At 44.7% G+C, this 23,901-nt stretch overlaps 1 protein-coding gene across 2 annotated transcripts in view; it reads left to right on the forward strand.

The window, feature by feature from the left end:
* The window catches only part of PTPN22 (protein tyrosine phosphatase non-receptor type 22), a 56,859-nt gene continuing 32,958 nt past the window's right edge, over window positions 1–23,901 (forward strand). For both annotated transcript variants that reach the window (XM_002715418.5, XM_008264644.4), the window contains exons 1-11: window positions 1–231; window positions 10,910–11,018; window positions 11,312–11,388; window positions 11,511–11,606; window positions 12,057–12,095; window positions 13,597–13,668; window positions 13,760–13,819; window positions 14,780–14,922; window positions 15,268–15,334; window positions 16,106–16,183; window positions 19,100–19,186. In XM_002715418.5, the coding sequence (XP_002715464.2) occupies window positions 145–231; window positions 10,910–11,018; window positions 11,312–11,388; window positions 11,511–11,606; window positions 12,057–12,095; window positions 13,597–13,668; window positions 13,760–13,819; window positions 14,780–14,922; window positions 15,268–15,334; window positions 16,106–16,183; window positions 19,100–19,186 (915 nt within the window). In that variant the 5' untranslated portion in view covers window positions 1–144. The remainder of the gene's footprint in view (window positions 232–10,909; window positions 11,019–11,311; window positions 11,389–11,510; window positions 11,607–12,056; window positions 12,096–13,596; window positions 13,669–13,759; window positions 13,820–14,779; window positions 14,923–15,267; window positions 15,335–16,105; window positions 16,184–19,099; window positions 19,187–23,901) is intronic.

Consider the following 23,901-nt stretch of genomic DNA (forward strand, 5'->3'; position numbering starts at 1 on the left):
ATGCAGTCAGTAAAACCACAGCCTGCAGCACGCTCGGCTCGGCGGCAGCAGCGGCGGCGTGCCGGGAAGGGGGTCTCGGCCATGACACACATCTGACATGCCCTCCCCCAGGCCCCTCGGAGACGGTTTCTCTCGCTCTGCAGCATGGACCAGAGAGAAGCTCTGCAGAAGTTCCTGCACGAGGCCCAAAGCAAGAAAATCCACAAAGAGGAATTGGCCGATGAGTTTCTGGTGAGTGCCGTGTGTGCGGCTCTCGGGGCTCGGCACACACTCTTTGCTGGAGTAGGTCTCTCCAACTCCACTAGACCAGCCTGCATGGGACAGAGGGTCAGGTCTAAAGGGGACGAAGGAAACTTAGAATAGAAGGTTGACTTTCCTGAGTGGTGTGTGTGTGTGTGTGTGTGTGTGTGTGTGTTAGGGATTTTCTCAAAACTACTGGCTTTGATATTTTCTGGTTAGCTGTTCGGTTTGACCAAGAATCCTACAGAAGACATATAAAACTGTAGATGTATAAATGCTCTTGTTACAGCACTCTGTGAATTCCCCAGGACCTGCCTTGTGCTGTATGCTTCAACTTGCTGATTCTAATTAAGACTCAGAGGAGACAGACTGAGATGAACTTCAAGGAACAACACGTTTTTTGAGTCTCCCCAGGGGATTCTGTTTGGATGACACAGGGTTTTGAAGAGCATCGAAACTACCCACTGTCACGTTGCCTTTTTTCTTTTCCCTACTAAATAATAATAATAATAATAATAGTAATATCAGAGCACGTGGTTTTGCAACAGGCTTTCCCTAACTTTTTCTGGTTGGAGAGGTGGAACCGGCAGGGTGGAGAGGATAAGACAGCAGAGGACATGGAGAGAAGACAGATGGCTTCGGGTCAGGAGACTTTGAGTGGCAGCCGGGTAGGCCCCATTCACCCCATACTCTGGCACGTCAGGCAACACAGGGTGCCTGATATCCCATGTATTTTGGAATACTTCCGTCTGGTGTTTTAGAGGCATAAGAAATGTAAACCTGAACTCTTCAGCTATGAAGAAGTGGAAGACTCAGGAGAAGTGAAATGTAAAACCTGGAATTAAATCGTAATTCTGTCACCAAACAGATTATTCCCTATTTGGCATGTTCTCTAATCTCCCTAGAAGTTTCTGGTTTCTGGCTTCCAGGATGAAGAGAATACTATGTGTCTTAGCTATCCTTGCAGGTGATTAAATATCAATATCAATAGTAACAGTAATGGCAACAGTTAAATGTGCTTATCGCTCAGTTGTATTTTTGGAGCACCTACTATGTACCAAGTCCAATTCTAGGCATTGGGGATACGGTATAAGATGATACAGAATAAGATGAACAGACCTTCGCCCTCATGGAGCTGCCATTCTAGGACTAAGGAGCAGAAGTAAAATCACTCTGTGATGTCTCAAGCAACTAGAACTTATACATGAGTGTCATCATCATGTAGGAAACCCCTCTGCCAGCTCAGCTTGGATAATAACATGGCCTCATGAAAAATGTGCTCTCAGTGCCGCTGGCCAGGCGGGCCGAGACCCTCTGGGTAGATTTGCCAGAGAAGAAAGGAGGAGGCCAGAGAAGAAAGGAGGAGGCAGGCCTGGCCCATGTCAGGTGCCTGCCCTTGGACCGGAATTCCTGGGCTAAATTCATCCAAGGCATAAAAACAGACAGTGGGCCCTGTCTTGTTTGGGTTGTGTTATTAGTAGTAGTGTATCGCACCCCTAACAGTTTACCTTTTCTTACTTCTGGTCATTGTACTCGTTCACCAGATTCTAGCAGCCAACTCTTAACAGATTTTCCTGCCTCCAGATTTGCCCCACTGGGGTCTGCTATCTGCTCCACACCCAATGATCTTTCAGTAATACAAGTCTGGTCCTTCTTTCCCCTACTTAAAAATCTTTCTCTTTCTCTTTCTCTCACTCTCTCTCTCTCTCTCAAAATTTATGTATTTACTTTAAAGTCAGAGTTACACAGAGAAAGGAGAGGCAGAGACAGAGAGAGGTCTTCCATCCACTGGTTCACTTCCCATTGGCTGCAACGGCCTGAGCTGTGCCTACAGGAAGCAAGGAGCCAGGAGCTTCTTCCGGGTCTCCCACGCGTGTGCAGGGGCCCAAGGACGTGGGCCATCTTCTACTGCTTTCCCAGGCCACAGCAGAGAGCTGGATCAGAACTGGGATGCCAGCACTGCAGGCAGCAGCTTTATCTGCTATGCCACAGTGCCGGTCCCTTAAAAAACTCTTTATTGTTTGTGGTTTTTTTTTTTTTTTTTTTTTTTTTTTTTTTAAGCCACTTAAAGTTGTGAGATCTAACACACTTTTAGAAAAGCACATAAATCATGTGAGTATAATTGCAAAACAGCCATCAGCACAGCTGGCACTCAGGTCAAGGGCCTGCAAAAGTTTGTGGAAAAAAAATTAAACAGTAAGTTTGCTTTGAGGCAAAAAAAAAAAAAAAAAAAAAAAAGTTGCAGGGGCCGGTGCTGTAGCACATTAGGTTAATTCTCTTTCTGCAGCACCAGTATCCCATATGGGTGGCAGTTCAAGTCCTGGTTGCTCCTCTTCCAATCCAGCTCTCTGCTGTGGCCTGGGATAGCAGTAGAAGATGGTCCAAGTCCTTGGACCCCTGCATCCATGTGGGAGGAAGCTAAAGAAGCTCCTTGCTCCTGGCTTTGGATTGACTCAGCTCTGGCCATTGCAGCCATTTGGGGAGTGAACCAGTAGTTGGAAGACCTTTCTCTCTGTCTCTCCCTCTCACTGCTTGTAACTCTACCTCTCAAATAAAGAAATAAATAAAAATTACATAGAAGAACACTGTCAGATCCCAGAAATCCAGGGTAAATCCCTTCCCCATCCCCCACTCCTGCTCCACCCTGTCCTGTTCTTCCCCAGGGATATTCACCATGCTGACTTCTAGATTAATCACTTCCTTGCTTTTCTAGCTCCTGATGTTAAGGCCCTTGTTTTAGGAAGATGATTAAGTGGAATCTCACTGTTCACTGACTCATGTCCTCCAATGGAAAAGAGTCTTGCCCTCCCTCAGCCCCACCTAACGGTTCAGCTGAGACACCAGAGGGCTAGATTTGGGGGAACAGAGGGGTGGTAGACAGGGCCAAATGGTGTGCTGGGGCAAGGTGGACACAGCCATGTGAGGGCTTTCTACCTCGTCACGTCCATAGCCTACCTAAGCTCTTTTTTTTTTTTTTTTTTTTTTTTTGACAGGCAGAGTGGACAGTGAGAGAGAGAGACAGAGAGAAAGGTCTTCCTTTGCCGTTGGTTCACCCTCCAATGGCCGCCGGGGCTGGCGCACCGCGCTGATCTGAATGCAGGAGCCAGGTGCTTCTCCTGGTCTCCCATGGGGTGCAGGGCCCAAGTACTTGGGCCATCCTCCACTGCACTCCCCGGGCCACAGCAGAGAGCTGGCCTGGAAGAGGGGCAACCGGGACAGAATCCGGCACCCTGACTGGGACTAGAACCTGGTATGCTGGCGCCACAAGGCGGAGGATTAGCCTAGTGAGCTGCGGCGCCGGCCCCTACCTAAGCTCTTAAGATATTTTCCCAGGGTTTGATGTTCCTGAGGCTGGAGGACTGATTCCATGACCCAAAGGCCAATGGCTGGCCTAGATGGTGGTGCCTTGGTGTGAATCATCAAAAGGCATCTTGTGTGCACTTTAAGGTGCATTTTTTGTTTGCTGTCACTGCCAGAATAAATATGCCACATCACATTCTCAATCTCTCTCTCTCTCTCTCTCTCTCTATATATATATATATATGCCACTCAAATAAACACAACAAATAAATAAATTTGAAAGAGAGAGAGGGTTCCGATGTGTTGGTTCACTCTCTAAAGGCCTGCAATGGCCAGGGCTTGACCTGGGGCAGAACTGGGAGCCCAGGGTCTGCATTAGCAGGAAGCTGAAGTCAGGAGCAGAGCCAGGAATCGAACCCAGGTCCTCCGATATGGGATGCAAATGTCAACCCTTAGGCTAAGTGCCTACTCCAACAGCCCAACTTTGATTTCTTTTTCCCATCCACCATGGAAGGACCAAGTTTTCTTTTTCTCTCTCGAAAATGCAAATTCGTATTATGTCTTCTGTAAAGTAACATAGTCCTTCCTCGCAAAGATATTGTGGTTTAGCACTTTCTTTTCCTTTTCTGTTCTCTTTGCACAATGGCCTTAACTCATTTGCTAGTTAAAAGAATTTATGTGGCCGGCACTGTTGCGTAGCTGATTTAGCTGCCACCTGCAGTGCCAGCATCTCATATGGGTACTGGTTCAAGTCCCGGCTGCTCCACTTCTTTTCTTTCTTTTTTATTTTTTTAAGATTTATTTTATTTATTTGAAAGGCAGTGCCTTTCCCAGGATACAGCAGAGAGCTGGATCAGAAGAGGAGCAGCCGGGACTTGAACTGGCACCCATATGGAATGCTAGCACCTCAGACCAGGGCATTAACCCACTGTGCCACAACGCCGGCCCCTGCTCCACTTCTGATTCAACTCTCTGCTATGGCCTTGGAAAGCAGTAAAAGATGGCCCAGGTGCTTGGGTCCCTGAACCCTCACGGGAGACCCAGAAGAAGCTCCTGGCTCCTGGCTTGGGATCGGCCCAGCTCCAGCTGTTGCAGCCATTTTGGGAGTGAACCAGTGGATGGAAGATCCACTGTCTTTGCCTCTGCCTCTGCCTCTCTCTAGCTCTGCTTTTCAAATAAACAAATACATCTTTAAATAAAACATACAAAATATATACATTTAAAAAACTTGCCAAGTCTTGCTTTTCCCCATTAAGAAAAAAAATGTATGAGGGCTCTTAAAAAATTTGTGGAAACAGGCCGGCGCCGCGGCTCACTAGGCTAATCCTCCGCCTAGCGGCGCCGGCACACCGGGTTCTAGTCCCGGTCGGGGCGCCGGATTCTGTCCCGGTTGCCCCTCTTCCAGGCCAGCCCTCTGCTGTGGCCAGGGAGTGCAGTGGAGGATGGCCCAGGTGCTTGGGCCCTGCACCCCATGGGAGACCAGGAAAAGCACCTGGCTCCTGGCTCCTGCCATCGGATCAGCGCGGTGCGCTGGCCGCAGCGCGCCTACCGCGGCGGCCATTGGAGGGTGAACCAATGGCAAAGGAAGACCTTTCTCTCTGTCTCTCTCTCTCACTGTCCACTCTGCCTGTCAAAAAAAAAAAAAAAAAAAAAAAAAATTTGTGGAAACACATATTAGGAAAAAAGATATGTCTGGATTTAAAATTTTTTGTGCCAGCATAAACTTATCTTTGTTTTTTTTTTTTTTAAAGGTTGATTTATTTATTTGAAAGAGTTACAAAGAGAGAGAGAGAGAGAGAGAGAGAGAGGTCTTCCATCCACTGGTTCCAGTCTCAAATATCCACGATGGCCAATGGCTGGCCTGGATGCTGGTGCCTGGTGAGAATCATGAAACCACAGTCACTTCCAGGCAGGTGCTCTACGCCTCCCACTCCTTGTACTTCCCCTCCCAGATTTCAGTCCCTACTTTCACTTTTTTTCTGAAAAAAAAAAAAAAAAAAAGTGTTTCTTTACTTGAAAGGCAGAGTTAGAGAGAGAAGGGGGAAAAAGAGAGAGAGAGAGACAGAGAGAGGTCTTTCATCCACTGGTTCATTCCCCAAATGGCAGCAACAGCCAAGTCTGAGCCACACGGAAGCCAGGAGCCAGGAGCTTCCTGCATGTCTCCCACGTGGGTGGCAGGGGCCCAAGCACTGGGTCCACCCTCTGCTGCTTTCCCAGGCATATTAGCAGGGAGCTGGATCAGAAGTGGAGCAGCTGAGACTCAACCAGTGCCCATATGGGATGCGGGCGCTGCAGGTGGTGCTGGCCCCAGACTTATCCTTTCCTTCCATGTTCCCATGGACTTTTTTGTTTGTTTGTTTGTTTTTGACAGGTAGAGTGGACAGTGAGAGAGAGAGACAGAGAGAAAGGTCTTCCTTTGCTGTTGGTTCACCCTCCAATGGCCGCCACGGCCGGCGCACCACGCTGATCCGAAGGCAGGAGCCAGGTACTTCTCCTGGTCTCCCATGGGGTGCAGGGCCCAAGGACTTGGGCCATCCTCCACTGCCTTCCCGGGCCACAGCAGAGAGCTGGCCTGGAAGAGGGGCAACCGGGAGAGAATCCGGCGCCCCGACTGGGACTAGAACCTGGTGTGCCAGCGCCGCAGGCAGAGGATTAGCCTAGTGAGCCACAGCGCCGGCCCGAATTTCTCTTGATGGCGCCTTTTCCAGGGCCCTCACATCCCCGCCGTGGTTGGCCAAGAAGTATTTTTACCCTTTGACCTCTTTTCTTCCCACACCTCAGTCCACCCCAGGGTCGGTCCAGCTTTCTTTCTCCTTTGTTCTCTTGCTTCCCACTCACAGATTCCCCCTCTTCCAGTGCGGCCCCCCCCCCCCCCACTCTTTGGTCTTTAATTCTGCTCTGTTTTGTGCACTGCTAGGGTGTGTGTGTGTGTGAGGGACCAGAGGTCTGGCAAGGAGAGGGGTGAATTAAGAAGGCGACCCTCACAGTGGTCTGCCTTTTTTTTTTTTTTTTTGAAAGATTAATTTATTTATTTGAAAGTCAGAGTTACACAGAGAAAGAAGGAGAGGCAGAGAGAGAGGTCTTCCATCCACTGGTTCACTCCCCAATTGGCCACAATGGCCAGAGCTGTGCTGATCCAAAGCCAGGAGCCAGGAGCTTCTTCCGGGTCTCCTGCATGGGTACAGGGGCCCAAAGACTTGGGCCATCTTCTATTGCTTTCCCAGGCCACAGCAGAGAGCCAGATTGGAAGTGGAGCGGCCAGGACTCGAACCAGCGCCCATATGGGATGCCAGCACTGCAGGTGGTGGCTTTACCCGCTTCGCCACAGTGCCGGCACCATGGTCTGCCTTTAAAGTAAGATATCTTCGGGGAAAAATCTTCCACACTTTTCCAGGTTAACATTTCCGGTGAGATTTCCTGTATAATATTTTGCTTAAAGTGTCTTCCTTCATCATCCAGCCAGATGATGCCAGGAAGAGGAAGGGAGTTGGGGAAAGAATCCATTCTACCCATTGCAGAGGGTGGCAGTGATGGCAGCCAAACAAGTGTGAGTTCGGAACACCACATAACCTTTGTCTATGACATTTTAAATTAATTGAAATATACCTCACAAAAAGGACTTTGCCTATAGCATTCTCGCTGAAAAACATCAAAGCAAAAGAAATAAATAAAAACAGCATAACAAGGTGTATACACTGGGTTTGGTTCTGGAGATTTCTAGAAGGAACTGTTCTGGGGCTTGAGATGTTGTCAGCATCCCTGGGATCAATGACAACTTGAGAGTGATGATTCTGCAGGTGCCTGAGAGCAGAGAGAGCCGAAAACCTGGTGTCGCTTCCCCAGAAGTACTCCACAGCTGTCACATGCCTGCACCATGTCCAGCGAGTCCTCTTGAAGCCATCTCAGTGTGATGCTGTATGCTGTATGCTCAGCATCTCCTCCCCCAAATCCAGTCCTGAAAATCGCAAGAATTCAAACTATGGAAAGAGACTAGGATTGAAGAATTTACTTAATCTCTCACATTCCTGCTTTACAAGAGGTCACCTGTGTCTCATAAAATTCTAGAAACAGAAAGAAGGGTTACTGGAACAATACAGGCTGGTACTCGTGGTCCAACAAATAAGCAAGCATTGGCTGTCAGTTCCATTGGCATTCTTAATTGTAAAAAGCTTACACTCCTAAACCCGGAGTTACTATAGTAAAGTAATGTCCCATTTATTATTTAGGAGGTATCAGTTTAATTAAATTCCACATATTTGGCAATTCTTCCTGTTATGACTCTCAGCGAACAAACATGTTATGCTACACTTGATCTTGGCCGAAAGGCCAAGAAGCCATCAAGAAAAATATTATGATCCCAATGTTTTTCCTCTCCTTGAAGATTCAATCACCAAGTTATTATCATTGGATCTTTCTCCTTCCCCACCCATTTTTTTCAAGCACTTAAGTCTCCTTAAGTGAACGGCTACGGATAGATTTCTTTATCTTCAGCTGTCCCATAATCGGCGAATAGTAATATGGGAAAGTTAGCCTGGGGTCCAACTAAGGAGAGACTGACACACCTGGCGGCAGAGTTTGGATTTTTTTTTTTCCAGCAGCAAAAGTGATTCACTGAAGTTGTTTGGAGTATGGGAAAGATGAGGAGATCAGTGTTTTAGTAAATACTCGTGTAATTATGCCCAGTGGATCTGAATGGAGAGAGAAACGTGTGATGATGACTCAAGAAGTCACGTAGCAGTTCGTGATTTAAGGGAAAGAAACTGAACTCAGGTATCTGCAGTGAGCATAGTTTCAAACGCAGCGAGTCTGATGCTCTAGGAAACTCCAGTGGAAATTTCGAGGACCGCGTTAGGAATTCAGGGCTGGAGCTGAGTAGTAATTGGAAATGTCTCCAATAGGGACTGGAAATCGAATTTTTGAATTAGTTAAATAAGTCAACAAGTACTTGGTATGTCTTCAAAAAGAGATACGATAACTCTGAGCAATTTATATATAGTGAGAGAAGAGCAGAGAGCTGGGACTTTAACTTTGGAACTTTGGGTACTCTCAATTAGAAGACAGAAAAGGGTAGAGTGTCAGTAAGAAAGCATAGGAAGTGAGGGGGGTGAACCAACGGAAGGAAGACCTTTCTCTCTGTCTGTCTCTCTCTGTCTCTCTCTCTCTATCTATCTATCTAGCTCTGTCAAATTAAATAAATAAATAAATAAATAAATAAAATAAAGAAAGCGTGGGAAGTGAGAAGGAGAAGTCAGAGGAGAACCAAAGTGGCTAGGCTGATAAGGGCCAGGCAAAGAGGAAATGTCAGGGTGGAAGTTACAGACTGACACAGCTGGTTACACCTCCACTTGTGATGCAAACATCAGTTCGAGACCCAGCTGCTCCACTTCTGATCCAGCTTCCTGCTCATGCATCTGAGAGGCAGCAGCTGCCAGTCCAAGTCCTTGGGCCCCTACCACCCATGGGGGAGACCTAGTGGAGTTTGTGGCTCCTGGACCGGTGCGTGGGAGATTCTCCCTCTGTCTCTCCTTCTTTCTCTGTCACACTGACTTTCAAATAAATAAAGAAATCTTTCGGGGCCAGCGTTGTGGCACAGCGGGTTAACGCCCTGGCCTGAAGCACCAGCATCCCATATGGGTGCCAGTTCTAGTCCTGGCAGCTCCTCTTCCAATCAGCTCTCTGCTGTGGCCTGGGAGAGCAATAGAAGATGGCCCGAGTCCTTGGGCCCCTGCACCTGCGCTCGAGACCCGGAGGAAGCTCCTGGCTCCTGGCTTCGGATCAGCACAGCTCTGGCCATTGTGGCCAGTTGGGGAGTGAACCATTGGATGGAAGACCTCTCTCTCTCTCTCTCTCTGTATTTCTGACTTTCAAATAAATAAATAAATAGAGAGAAAGAAAGAGAGAGAGAGAGAGAGAAAAAAAGAGAGAGAGAGAAAGAAAGAAGGAAGGAAGGAAAGAAGGAAGGAAGGAAGGAAGGAAAAGAAAGAAAGAAAGAAAGAAAGAAAGAAAGAAAGAAAGAAAGAAAGAAAGAAAGAAAGAAAGAAAGAAAGAAAGAAGGAAGGAAGGAAGGAAGGAAGGAAGGAAGGAAGGAAGGAGAAAGAAAGAAAGAAAGAAAGAAAGAAAGAAAGAAAGAAAGAAAGAAAGAAAGAAAGAAAGAAAGAAAGAGAGAAAGAGAGAAAGAGAGAGAGAGAGAAAGAAAGAAAGAGAAGGAAATCTTTCGACAGTTAGTTTGGCTGGATACATAATTCTACAATGAAAAAAAATGTCAAGAAGAAGGAAGTCAAAGAGAATGAAGAGTGGTTGATGCCGAGAAATCTAGCCACAGGAGGTAATTAATGCTAATTATGTGGCCAATTCACTGTAAAGTCATGGGAAAATAAGGGGAGTTATTTTCTTTAGTTTAAGTCAACAAGTGTTTCTACTGATTATCACAGATGTCCCTCCCTTTCATCTTTTGCAAATTGAGTAAATCTTCACCAAAGTCAGATCTGGTAGATGCAGTGTCTTTGAATGAAAGAGAGATTAAAAAAAAAAAAAAATCCGAGATAGGATGGATTGCTAACAATAAGCCTAGGAGGAACTATCAGTTGCCCTGACCCCAAGTTTTGGTCTACAGTATAGTACTGGAAAATGAGGATATGTGTAAAGTGTTGCTTCACTATCTTGAGGAATCTTGCCAAGCAACAGAGTGCGATGTTGTTTAAAGATTTAGGAGCAGGCTTAAAGTTTGGGTTACATTTAAAAAATGACTCCCTTTGGAACTGAAATCTTTGAAAATTTACTAGATACAGAAAGTTTTGTTGTTGTTGTTGTTTTTAGTTTTTTTATCTTTTTTGTTTTTTTCTTTTCATTTTTTCTTTTTTTCTTCTTTTTTGTTTTTTTTTTCTTTTTCTTTCTTTTTTTTTCTTTTTTAGATATAGAAAGATTTTATTCAGCTTACGCTCATATCTGCTTGGGGAGTCGGGGTGCAAACAGTCATCTAAAGTAAAAAACAAAAGCAAACAAAAAACTTAATGGAACCGAATAACTCACCGCTGACCATTGAACTAAGTAGCAGCTGTAAAGGAAGTGAACCAAACTTTTAATATTTTTCCATTGGGTGGAGTATATAGCTTGCTCACAGAAGACTTCTGGTCTTTAAAATATGTCTGTTTCACCTCTGAGTTTCAGCTGTCCGCGGCTCAGCGGCAGTGGAATCTTTTCACTTCTCCAAACGTCCATGTGCTCTAGGGCTTCGCCCCGAACAGCGGCAGCCCCCGCGAAGGCTCCCAGGATTGACATGCAGTGTTCGGCCGTGAAGCAGGAGAGCCCTTGAGGGAGAGCTTCTTACCTCCTTTTTCTAAAAGTGATTATTCTTGAAATTTTATTACAGAAGCTGAAAAGGCAATCCACCAAGCATAAGACAGACAAAACCTTCCCCACAACTGTGGCTGAGAGGCCCGCGAATCTCAAGAAAAACAGATATAAGGATATTTTGCCCTGTAAGTTCCATTTCTCCTAATAAACTTGTCCCCTTTCCCAAATTCAATCATTCCTAGCTCTCTCTGCCTATCATTCGCTGTTCCCAGTCTCGGAACAGACTGATTCTCTGGTCTGCAAGATTAAGCATGAGCAAATTCGTTTGCGCTACTTATGACTGCAGGAGTATTCACCCATCCATCCATCCACTCACTCACTCACTCACTCAGTCTTCAAACAGAGGCACCCACTGTTCACACCGTTGGGCCCTGACCAAGCCCTCTAAATCACACCGCGTGTTTCTTTTGTGTTATAGATGATCATAGCCTAGTCGAGCTATCCCTGATAACCTCTGATGAGGATTCCAGCTACATCAATGCCAGCTTCATTAAGGTACACTGGAGGGAAACAGAAAGCCTTCCGTATCTCTGTAGGTGCTTGGAAAGGTGACTGGGAGAAGACCTGTGGGAAGGCTATGGTTTATTGCATCTCCTGTGATTTCCCTTCCTGTGTAGGGGGTTTATGGACCCAAGGCTTACATTGCCACCCAGGGTCCCTTGCCTACAACCCTGCTGGACTTCTGGAGGATGGTTTGGGAACACAGCGTGCTGGTGAGTGCAGAGTGGCGCTTACTACTTTGTTTTCGAGTTCTCAAGGAGGGAAGCTGTCAGCAGGTGTGATGGGGGTTTCCTGTCTATTAAAACCGGTGCTTTTATTTTTTTTTTATTTTATTTTTTTACAATCGACTACTGGAGCTACAGGTTTCAGGCATCTTTTAGTCAAAATTACAATGTCATTATTGTTCAAGGAAATGAAAGTTCACACGTTGCCTGCCTCATTGGGTGACAAGAATGTACTGATTTGAATAGAGAAAGGGGAAGTGAGTTCAGAAAGAAGAAGAGTAAGAGCAACGCTCTACCACTTATCAGGATTTCTTTTTTGGTTGAAAAGCAAATCCAAATAGAAGAAGGATGATTAACCCTTTCTGACCCCGGAACCTATTTCCTAGCTGCTCTTCTGACCTGATAGGTGTTGACGTTTCTGTCTGTTTCATCCCCCAGATTATTGTCATGGCGTGTATGGAGTTTGAGATGGGAAAGGTGAGTTGCTTTCTAGTACCCGCTGATCTACAGGTGAAGGGGAGAAGAAAGAGACAGGGCAACCAGCAGCAGGAATTCTCTCCTTCAGTGAGGTTGGGTAAAAATGGCCATCTCCTAGCTTTCAGTTAGGGAATTCCACATGACGAAGAATTCTTATTATCTATTTTCTCAGTGTGTCCTGCTTTTAAAAAATGACCATTCACTTTCCCATTTCTATTGATCAGATATCTTTTAACTTTCTGTGAGAGCTTCAGATCCTGAGCTGGCCAGCATGCCATCCACTAGCTGCCTTTAGCTCTTAAGTACTGAAGAGACTGACAGAGTGACCAAGGAACTCAGTTACTTTACTATAATCTCAACTGATTTAAAAGTTGATCATCAATTCAGTTATTGGAAAACTTTAAGTATGTTTGAAACAACTGGAGTATGTGAAACTTTTCTCTTTAAGATTTGTTTATTTGAAAAGCAGAGTTACCAAGAAAGAGAGAGAGAGAGAGAGAGAGAGAGAGAGAGAGAGAGAAATGGGAAACGGAAGAGAGAAAGATCTTCCATCAGCTGGTTCACTCTCCAAATGGCCACAAAGCTGGGGCTGGTGTGCAGGCTAAAGGCAAGAGTAGAATTCCAATCGAATCTCCAAAGGGTGGCAGAAGCCTGAGTCCTTGAACCACATTCCACTGCCTTCCCAGGCACATTAGCTGGAAGCTGGATTGGAAGCAGAGCAGCCAGGACTCAAACTGGAGCTCTGATACGGGATGCCTGCATTGCAGGCAGTGGCTTAACCCAGCACCCCACAATGCCAGCCACTATGTGAAATATTTGAGCTATGAATTTTATGAAATCTAAATGGAAATGAAAGTATTTCCAATGAAAATTTTAGCATTCTGAGATGAGCTGTAAACATAAAGCACTAGGTTTTAGAGATTTAATTTTAAAAATGGTAAAATATGTAATATGTGGTTGATGTCAATTACACGTTGAAATTTTTTAAGATCTGTATATTAAGCTAAGATATTCTATTAAAGTTAATTTCACTGTTTTCATTTTTGAATGTGGCTTGGAAAATTTAAAATTGCGTGTGTGGCTCACATTGTATTTTTACTGGACATCACTGTTCTGACTTGCTTGTTGCTATTCTGAGTTGACAATTTAAATCAACAAATCAAGGAAACTTGGTATTTCACTTAACTCGGGCCACTGTTTTAGTAGACATTTGATTTCCATTAGTCCTGCTGAAATATTGAAAGTAAGCCAAAGATCTCGAATTCCACGTTTTTAGACTTGTAGGAAGTCTGTAATTTCTATATCCGTTACTTTTGCTTTCCCGTGCTTGGAGCTCCCAGGCCGTGGTGCTGGGGTGGAAGCCCATGGGATTACAAAACCCTGAGCTGAGGTGAAGGACCTGAATCTGCTTGTGAGGAAGCAAGTGGGATTTATTTCTGAAAAGAGACTGCAGTGTATGGAGGGAAACAGGGCCGTAACTGCGTTCTGCTTTGTGCAACAGAGAAAGTGCGAGCGCTACTGGGCTGAGCCAGGCGAGACGCAGCTGCTGGTCGGCCCCTTCTCGGTGTCCTGTGTAAGTACCATCGGCACACCGTGGCCCAGCCAAGGCTCCGGGAGCTCCTGGACAGAGAGCTTGACTGATATTGTAATCTTCTTCTGCTTAGGAAGCTGAAAGAAGGAAATCTCATTATATAATCAGGACTCTGAAAGCCAAGTTCAACGGGGTAAGTATAGAATGGGAGAGATGAACTCAAAAGCCTTCGGAGAGCAGGCAGGTAGATCCGTGTGTGTGACTCAGGCGAGACGTAGGGCTCTGGACAGTGCTGGGGCCTTGGATGTCCTGAGTCACTCTTCGTATTCTGAAGAGACCTTTGGTGTGATCTGTGCTCCCAAATCTATTCCACACCATGACACACATTTAAAATAATATCTGTAGGGTGAACAGAGGTTGGGCAGTGAGTAGGGACTGGGAATCAATCTGTGAGCTCAGACTGCCCTGAGCCCCCCCTCCCCATCCTCTCCCAAGGCAGGGATTTAATATAGCAGCGTGCCTGTGATTCATTTGAGGCACCCCATCTGGGGAGACTTCATTTGGGCTGTGTTCATAGCTAACTTCCTCTTGTGAGTGGGACAGATGGGGACAAGCCAATAGTGAGTGACCTTAAATTGCCTTTAATCAAAAAATTTATTTAATTTATTTGAAAAAGAGAGTTGCAGAGAGAGTGGAAGAGAGACAGAGAGAGAGAAAAAGACCTTCCAGCCATTGGTTCATTCCCCAGATGGTTGCAACAGTCATGGCTGGGACAGACCAAATCCAGGAGCTTCTTCTGGGTCTCCCACGTGGGTGGCAGAGGCCCAAGCACTTGGGCCATTTTCTGTGGTTTTCCCAGGTGCATTAGCAGGAAGCTGGATGGGAAGTGGAGCAGCCAGGACTCAACCCAGTTCATATACTGGATGCTGGCCTTAGCAGGCAATGACTTTAACCACTACAACCATGATGCTGGCCCCAAATTGCTTTTAATTGTTGTCAAAAAGCATTTGGTTATCTGAGATCCATAGAGAAGAAAGCAAAATAAATTGGAAAAAAAGATTCAGATGCAATCTAATAAGCCAGACTGATCTTTTGTAGAATGAGGTGGAGTCCTAAGCTTGAACTCTCCTTTTGTTCTGGCTATTTATTATAGGAAACCCGAACAATCTACCAGTTTCATTACAAGAACTGGCCAGACCATGATGTGCCTTCGTCTATAGACCCTATCCTGGAACTCATCTGGGACGTGCGTTGCTACCAAGAGGGCGACAGTGTTCCCATCTGCATTCACTGCAGGTATGATGCTGTGTGTTCCTCTCCTGCCGAGGATAAACCAAACATCAGAGTCTGGTCTGGACTCTGCAACTGTAACGGAAATGTCAACAGCAGAAACCAGCTGTAATAAACTCTGGTGAATTACGTGCAGGCAGTGCAGCTTTAGCGACCCCTGCCGTAAGAGGTTGGCAAGGCCCTGTCCTGAGGTTCAGTGTCACAAGAACAGACTTGCTCTGGGAAGTGGTAGGGCTTGAAACACAGTGCCACCAGGCTGCTTCCTCTCCAGATCTGCTGCTGAAATTTTCCAGCTCCCATCCGTGGCCCCCTCTCTGCAAGTACACATGCCACTGTGCTCTTTCGTTTCAGTGCTGGCTGTGGAAGGACTGGTGTGATCTGTGCCATTGATTATACGTGGATGTTGCTAAAAGATGGGGTGAGTTTCTCTCAACACGCCTTTCCTGTTTGCTTACTTTGGGCTTTCAGACTTCAGAATTGCTCGGTTTTTCAAAACATCTATCTTCATGATTCATCTTTTCTAGAAAATGCACTCGGAGACCCACTCTGCCAGGTGATTCATTAGTTCCTAAATTGTTGGTGCAGTCTCCACACAAGTAGCATCAGCATCACCTGAGAACTTGTTAGGAAAGCGAATTATTGTAATGGACTGAACCCCAGCTCCGAGGGCGGGGGCTGGAGGTGCGCTGATGGGCACCGGGTTTGAGAACCACTGCCTACAATGACACCTGCCCTTCCTTAGGTTAGCCAAACTGCTGCAGCAGATGCACTCATTTTTTTCACAATAAAATTTTGTGTTTCAATCTATAAACCACTTTTTAGTGCCGACTAAGAAATGGGAAGTTTAAAATGTGGACTCTACACCTGCCTGCCAACTCCCTTTATTTCAGGACACTCTCACACTTGGTCTCCACTGAGCCTTGTCCCTCAGTGTATATTCACTTTCAGATGTTTGATCACCCCATGGGAAATAATCCTGAAGAGTTTCTTCAATCTTTTCTGGGGAAAACCCAAGGCTCTAAATCATAGTGCATGTGATGAGAATCATCACTAGCTTTATAAATGCATTCCTTTTCTGCTAGATCCCATGTTAGGAGAACGGATGTCATGGAAGTACAACATTATAAGAAAGTGGTAATACTTTATGAATAAAACATCAGAGTGAATATGTTTCCCTTTTGTTTGATAGATAATTCCTGATAACTTCAGTGTTTTTAGTTTGATCCAGGAAATGAGAACCCAGAGACCATCACTAGTTCAAACTCAGGTATGGACGTGGTGAGTGGATCAAACACGTGTCTGTGTCTTGCTCTGTCTCTGTGTTGAATGGAAAGACGTCAAAAGCAGCTGCCTGCCCAAGATAACCAACATAATGTTTCTTATTTAAAAAGGGTGTTGAAAAAATTCAATAAGCTTGATTTAGTAGAAAGAAGTACCTGGGTCGTATTAACTTAAAATTTTATAGTAATAAATTCATCTCTGAAATCATAGAAATTTAGTGATTTATAATTTCTGCATCAGGAGGTGGTAACAGAATCTGGCAAATCCAGCCTATAGCTCATTTTAGGAAATACTAAAAAATAAAAACAAAACCAACCATATTCCTGTCACTTACAGATGCACATGGCGATTGTCACCATGCTTTCTTTTTTTAAAAGCTGAGTAAGCACCAGAATAACATTTTTTTAAAGAATTATTTATTATTTATTCGAAAGTCAGAGATACATAGAAAGAGGAGAGGCAGAGAGAGATCTTCCATCTGCCGGCTCACTCCCCAGTTGGCCACAATGGCTGGAGCTGTGCCGATCCGAAGCCAGGAGCTTCTTCCAGGTCTCCCACATGGGTGCAGGGGCCCAAAGCTTGGGCCATCTTCTACTGCTTTCCCAGGCCTCAGCAGAGAGCTGGATCAGAAGTGGAGCAGCCAGGACTCGAGCCGGCACCCATATGGGATGCCGGCACTGCAGGCAGCGGCTTTACCAGCTATGCCACAGCGCCAGCCCCCACTATTTTTCGGTAGTTTCATTTAGTCCTTATTGTATGCATACTTCAAAAAGAAATCACAATTATGCTATTTTATGGATCACAATTGCTGAGCCTACACCAAGATGCCCGCACTTCATTAGGAATCCTCTTTGCTTCTCTTGCTGGCCCAAATCTCTCACTGTCTACCGTATTAATTTCAACCATATTTCTACATCCACAGTTTAAAACACAGTTCTAAGTGGTTTCCATCCATAAGATAGAAATTGGCTGTCACCCTTCCATTCATTCATCAAATAATTTATTGATGTTTATTTTGGAACAGGCCCTTTTGATAATTTGTTAGAATTGCTTTTTACTATTTAAAGCACACATAAATGAACTTGCACATAGGGTTAAAGATAAAACAATTGACAGTGTCAGTTTAGATATTTTAATCTAGAGGTTGTGAATTGAAAGGGGAAAATAAAGAGCTGTTATAATATAGATTTATCTGTTCAGCCCACACAGGTTTTCCATTAATAGCTTATGGAAAAAATATATTTTTTCATGTGTTAACTGTAGGTGTATTCTATATTCCATCTGTGGGGGGGAAAGTTTATGTGAAATGGAAGCATTAGCTGGTTTAGTGTTATCAGACTTAAAAGAACATAACCCTTGTCAATGCATAAAAGACTCCAGGAAGTATACAGTCTAGTTATGTACACCGTAATTCCAAATGAATAAAACCACACCTCATTTCAGGAAAATTCCATTGCAGGCCTACTTCTAAGAGTTGGAAGACAGTTGAAAAAGACTTCGTATGTTGGTTTGTCATTGAGTAGCCAAACACATATTTTAACAGTTGTAGCTGCTTTTCCTGATACTACCATAACCACAAAAGGACGCTAAACCAGATGAACGCTTCCTGTCTGATGTTTCTGTCTTGACAAAAATAATGTATCCGTGGTTGTGTTGAGGGATACAGCTCTGCATGGTTCTACTAAAATTATCTTTAGAAAAAGGTGCTCTTTCTTTGAATAGGACTGTGTAAATTGTCAAGGAAGATCCTGAAGAGACCTATTCAGGGGGAAAGTAAAGCCAAAATCAAATGCCTCAGCAGATACAGTGGCAAAACATAGAGCAGGGAAAACCCACAAAGCTTATACTAGTAGATGTCTCATTTCTCTATGGTGAAATCCTTTTATAATCACACATTTTCAAACCTTATTTAGTGGTTTATTTTTCTTGGGTAAATTACTAGAACTAGAACAAAATTTTAGCAACTTGATCTAACTGCCCTAAACAGAATCAAAAGATCCCATTTCTAAGCCAAGTCCTGGAAATTAGTTCTGACTGACCTTGCACAAACAGTAACTAGGTACACAAGCCTAGCTGCTTTGTAGAGCAAGTGTGCAGATCGAGTTAAATAACATATATTAGAGCTATCTGTTGGGGCCGGCACTGTGGCATAGCAAGTAAAGCCACTGCCTGCAGTGCTAGCATCCCATATGGACACCGGTTCGAGACCTGGCTGCTCCACTTCCAATCCAGCTCCCTGCTATGGCCTGGGAAAGCAGTAGAAGATGGCCCAAGTCCTTAGGCCCCTGCACCCAGGAAGGAGACCTGGGAAGAAGCTCCTGGCTCCTGATCGGCCCAGCTCCAGCTGCTGCAGCCATTTGGGGAGTAAGCCAGCAGATGGAAGACCTCTCTCTCTGTGTCTCTCTTCCTCTGCTTCCATAACTCTGCCTTTCAAATAAATAAATAAATAAATCTTAAAAAAATTATAAAGCTATCTATCTGTATACCAGCCACTAACTACCTAGTCCTAGAAAAGATGAAGGTGGCTTACCAAAAAAATGCACCTAAGATGAAATTAATTATTAAAAATATGAGCAGAGAGAAAATAATTAGAAGGAAGATGGTGGAGGGGAAGATAAGTAGGAAAGTGGGTTAAGATATAAAAGAAGCATGCCATACTATCCTTGCACATTAGCTAGAGTTACAGACATTATTTAGCTATTTCTAGTAGCCTTAAGGTGCTTTGAAATCTGAAATGGGTTTTATAAACATGGGCTACTGTTATTAAATTTAATGACTTACGATGCTGGTCCTTTCAGTTCCGCCGTGTTAGTGTTTGATTGGAGTTCTTGTTACTGAAGTCTGGTTCTGTGCTTCACCAATATTTGTTTTTTCATTTGTTCCGGTTCACGACGATCCTCAGGAACAATATGAACTGGTCTACAGTGCTGTGTTGGAGCTGTTCAAGAGACACCTCGATGTCGTCAGAGATAAATACACCGGAACAGAGGTAGGGTCCAAACTGGATGTGCTGTCCAGTTTTTTTCTGTACTTGTGCTTGGTCACGGATCTCAGATTGGTTGTAGGACTTCCCTGATGTCACAGCTGAACTGCAGTGTCGGGTGTGCACAGGGCTGCACTGAAAATCTGTGAAGGACAAGTCAGTTTGAGGTGATTTAAGTCAGAGCATTGACCTCTTGGTTAACGTATTATGTACAATTGTCAGCTAATTTTAGTTTTTAAAGTTATACATTTATTTATAAGTCAATTACAGAGAGAGAGGGTGAGCCAGGAGCTTAAACTGGGTCACCCATGTGGGTTACAGGGGCCCAAGCACTCGGGCCATCGTCCACTGATTTCCCAGGTGTATTAGCAGGGAGCTGGATCAGAAGTGGAGCTGGCAGGACTCCAACTGGTGCCCATAAGGAACCAATGCTGTGGACGATAGCTTAACCTACTGCACCACAGCGCCAGCCCCTTCAGCCAAATTTAGAAACAACCTACTTACTGGGGAGTGAGAAAAAGGGCAGCATGTGGTCTGGTCCCATGTTTTGTTAGAAGTGAGAGTAACAAATAGAAAGTGAAGTCACAGTTGGGTGATTTTTCGGGCTACACTAGTCTTGTTGTCATTGCAGCTATTTGGAAAGTGAATCAGCAGATGGAAGACCTCTCTCTCTCTGTCTTTCCTTCTCTCTCTCTGTAGCTCTACCTCTCAAACAAATTTGAAAAATCATTAAAAAATTACTGATTTATCTTCCAGGGTATATTTAACATCTACATTTCCATTTTTAATATTATATTTTTATTATTAACCTGAAAACCTTCACTGAGGTTCTGCTGTTTTCTCAGCAGTAGAAATACAAAGTGTACAAGACATAGCCCCGATGATATCTCTCACCAGTTGAATGACGTAGCATGCCAACTCCTCAGCAAGACAGGTGGGAAAGGGAGAAGGGAGGAAAGCCAGACAAACTGGTGGGATGAGGGAGCTAATTAAGCATTTCTATAGTTAATGTCAGTTCCAAAGAGAAATGCTATGGGGAAGGCACATGACCTATAGTTGCTAGGAACTGTTACTTCATATTTGTGCCTATTTCATTGACTAGTATTCCCAAAACATCCCAATTTTATTTTATTTTATTATTTATTTATTTTTATTTATTTGACAGGCAGAGTTTGACAGTGAGAAAGAGACAGAGAGAAAGGTCTTCCTTCCGTTGGTTCACCCCGCAAATGGCCGCTACGGCTGGCGCTGCACCGATCTAAAGCCAGGAGCCAGATGCTTCCTCCTGGTTTCCTATGAGGGTGCTGGGCCCAAGTACTTGGGCCATCCTCCACTGCACTCCCTGGCCACAGCAGAGAGCTGGCCTGGAAGAGGAGCAACTGAGACTAGAACCCGGAGCCCACATGGGATGCCAGTGCTGCAGGCGGAGGATTAGCCAAGTGAGCCACGGCGCCAGCCCCCCAGTTTTATTTTTAATGACTTTGAGAGGCAGAGAGACAGAGACAGAGAACTCACATCCGTTGATTAACTCCCTCAAATGCTCATGACAGCCAGGGCTAGGCCAGGACCAAAGCTGGGAGCAGGGAACTCAATTCAGTGTCCCACATGGGTGCAGGAATCCAATTACTGGAGTCATCACCACTGCCTCCTGGGGTGGGGTAAGTTGGAGCCAGGAGCACTCTGGGACTGGCGCTGTAGCGTAGTGGGCTAAACCTCTGCGTACAGCACCAGCATCCCAAATGGGCGCCTGTTCGTGTCCTGGCTGCTTGTCTTCTGATCCAGCTTTCCCCTATGGCCCGAGAAAGGCCCAATTCTGTGGGCCCCTGCACCTACGTGGGAGACCCAGAAAGAGCTCCTGGTTCCTGGCTTCGGATCAGCTCAGCTCCAGGATGGAAGATTTCTCTCTGTCTCTTCTTCTCTCCGTAACTCTTCCTCTCAAATAAATAAATAAAATCTTTTTTTTAAACAAAGTCATTAATGATTCTATTGTTTCACTGCTAGCATGATGCAGACTTACTGGAGGTATTAATTTCATAACTGTTTGAAGACAGAGTGCATTGATTTCTATTTGTCAAGAATTTTTTCAGAAAGAATATTGAATTCTATCAACTGCATATTTTTGGACTTATGGAATGATTATATGGATTTCCTCCTTTGCAGTTATATTATTGGATTTGTTAATGTAAAATCATCTTTACACTTTTAGAATAAAGTCTACTTGGCCAAGGAACACCCTTTTAAAGTGCTGCTAAGTATGTATGCTAATATTTTATTTAAGTTTTAGAAAATGCCAACGCCCAAAGTTAGCACAGTGGCAGTGCCATGGCTCCGGACAGTTGGATTATGTAGAATGGATCTTTTGCCAGTAGATGGGATCATAGGAACAGGGCTCAGCCCCTCAGGCAGGGAACTGGTTAAAGCCACCCAGGGTGGATTTCTGTTTTCATGAAGATCTAGCAAACTTCTCTCTGTTTCTGGCACTAAGTGAAACTAGGAACTGTGGACATTTTATATGAAACAAATGTAAGAAGACCAAAGGAGACAGAGAAGAGAGCAGCAGAGCCCTAGGAGCCAAGGTATAAAATGATGCTAGGCTCCCTTGAGTTTTCTTCTGCCATTTGTGTTGCAAGCTTGGAGCTGAAGATTCCAGCAACTTAGAAATGCCAGTAGTATAGGGAGCAAAACAAAACAAAACAAGAACCTAACCAAAGAACCAGGGAAGTGGCAGCCTATCGAGACAATATTCTTTTTTTTTTTTTTTTAAAGATTTATTTATTTGAAAGTCAGAGTTACACACACAGAGAGAGGAGAGGCAGAGAGAGAGAGAGAGAGAGAGAGAAAGACAGAGGTCTTCCATCTGCTGGTTCACTCCCCAAATGGCTGCAACGCCTGCAGCCAGGAGCCAAGAGCTTCCTCCAGGTCTCCCACATGGGTGCAGGGGCCCAAGGACTTGGGCCATCTTCTGCTGCTTTCTGAGGCCATAGAAGAGAGCTGGATGGAAGTGGAGCAGCTGGGAGTCGAACCAGCGCCCATATGGGATTTCAGCACCACATGCCAGCCCCAAGACACAGTATTTTTTTTTTTTTTTGACAGGCAGAGTGGACAGTGAGAGAGAGAGACAGAGAGAAAGGTCTTCCTTTGCCATTGGTTCACCCTCCAATGGCTGCCGCAGCCGGCGCGCTGCAGTCAGCGCACCGTGCTGATCCGAAGGCAGGAGCCAGGTGCTTCTCCTGGTCTCCCATGGGGTGCAGGGCCCAAGCACCTGGGCCATCCTCCACTGCACTCCCTGGCCACAGCAGAGAGCTGGCCTGGAAGAGGGGCAACCGGGACAGAATCCGGCGCCCCGACCGGGACTAGAACCCGGTGTGCCGGCGCCGCTAGGTGGAGGATTAGCCTATTGAGCCACGGCACCAGCCTCGTGTCAACCCTGAAATGACAGAAATTTTAGAATTATTTGACAAAGATTTTAAATGAGTCATGATTTAAAAAAAAAAAAAAAAAAGGTTCATTGAGCAATTCAAAGCATGCTTAAAAGAAATGAAAAAGTAGGAGGCCTCAGGATGGGCAATGTGGCACAGTGGATTAAGCTGCTCCTTGGGAGACCTGCATCCCACATGAGTCCCAGCCTCTCTGTTTCCAGTCCAGCTCTTTGCTAATGCATCTGGGAAGTAGCAGATGATGGCCAAAGTACTTGAGTTCCTTACACCCATAAGGGAGACTTGGATGGAGTTCCTGGCTTCTGGCTTCTGGCTTCAGGCTGGCCAAGTCCCAGCTGTTGTGGCCATTCGGGGAGTAAACCCACAGATGAACATCTCTTTCACTTTCACTCTCACTCTCTCTTTCTGTCAGTCACTCTTTTTTCAAACAAATAAACCTTTAAACAAACAAACAAAATTTAGCCAAAACAAAACCAAAACCGGAAGACTTAAAAAGGAATCAAATGAAAATTTTAGAACTGAAAAATAAACAAACTAGCTCAGCACCTGGATTCAACAGCAGGTTAGAAGGAATCAGCAGACTGGAAGATAGAATTCACCCAATTCAAACAAGAGATAAAATAGACTGAGCAAAATACACAGAGCTCCAGGGAACCAAGGGGCTCTAACAGCAAGTCTAGCATTTGTGTCACTGAAGTCCCAGAAAGAGAGGAGACAAGCGGTGGAGCTGAAAAAGTTTTGGAAGGAGCATCATAATTAAACTGTTGATAACTAAACACTAAGGAAATTCTAGAAAGCGGACAGAGAAAAATTACACCTTAATTGTGGAAGGAAAGCAATTAGAATGACAGATTTCTCATCAGAAACTGTGCAGGCTACAAGGAAGGGGCACAGTATTTTTCAAGTTCTGATAGAAAAGAACGTCAACACAGAATGACAATAGGAATGAAGGGGAAATCAAGACATAATCAGATGAAGAAAAGCTGAGAACATTTGTCACCAATAGAATGACCCTAAACTACAGCAAAGGACACTTTGTAAACAGAAGGAAAATGATGCAGGAAAGAAGAACGAACATATAAGCAAACATATGAGTGAATTTAATATCTTTCCTTTTCCTCCTGAGCTTTCTAAATTACATTTGACAGTTGAAGCACAAACATTCCACTATCTGATGTGGTTCTAAATGTACTAGAGGAAGTACTTAAGACGACTGTATCATAACCGAACGGTTTTATGTAGCCTAATCTGTGTAATTGTGATATCCAGAGGCACCACTAAAAT

Source organism: Oryctolagus cuniculus, chromosome 7, assembly GCF_964237555.1.
Source record: "Oryctolagus cuniculus chromosome 7, mOryCun1.1, whole genome shotgun sequence".
Taxonomy (NCBI): domain Eukaryota; kingdom Metazoa; phylum Chordata; class Mammalia; order Lagomorpha; family Leporidae; genus Oryctolagus; species Oryctolagus cuniculus.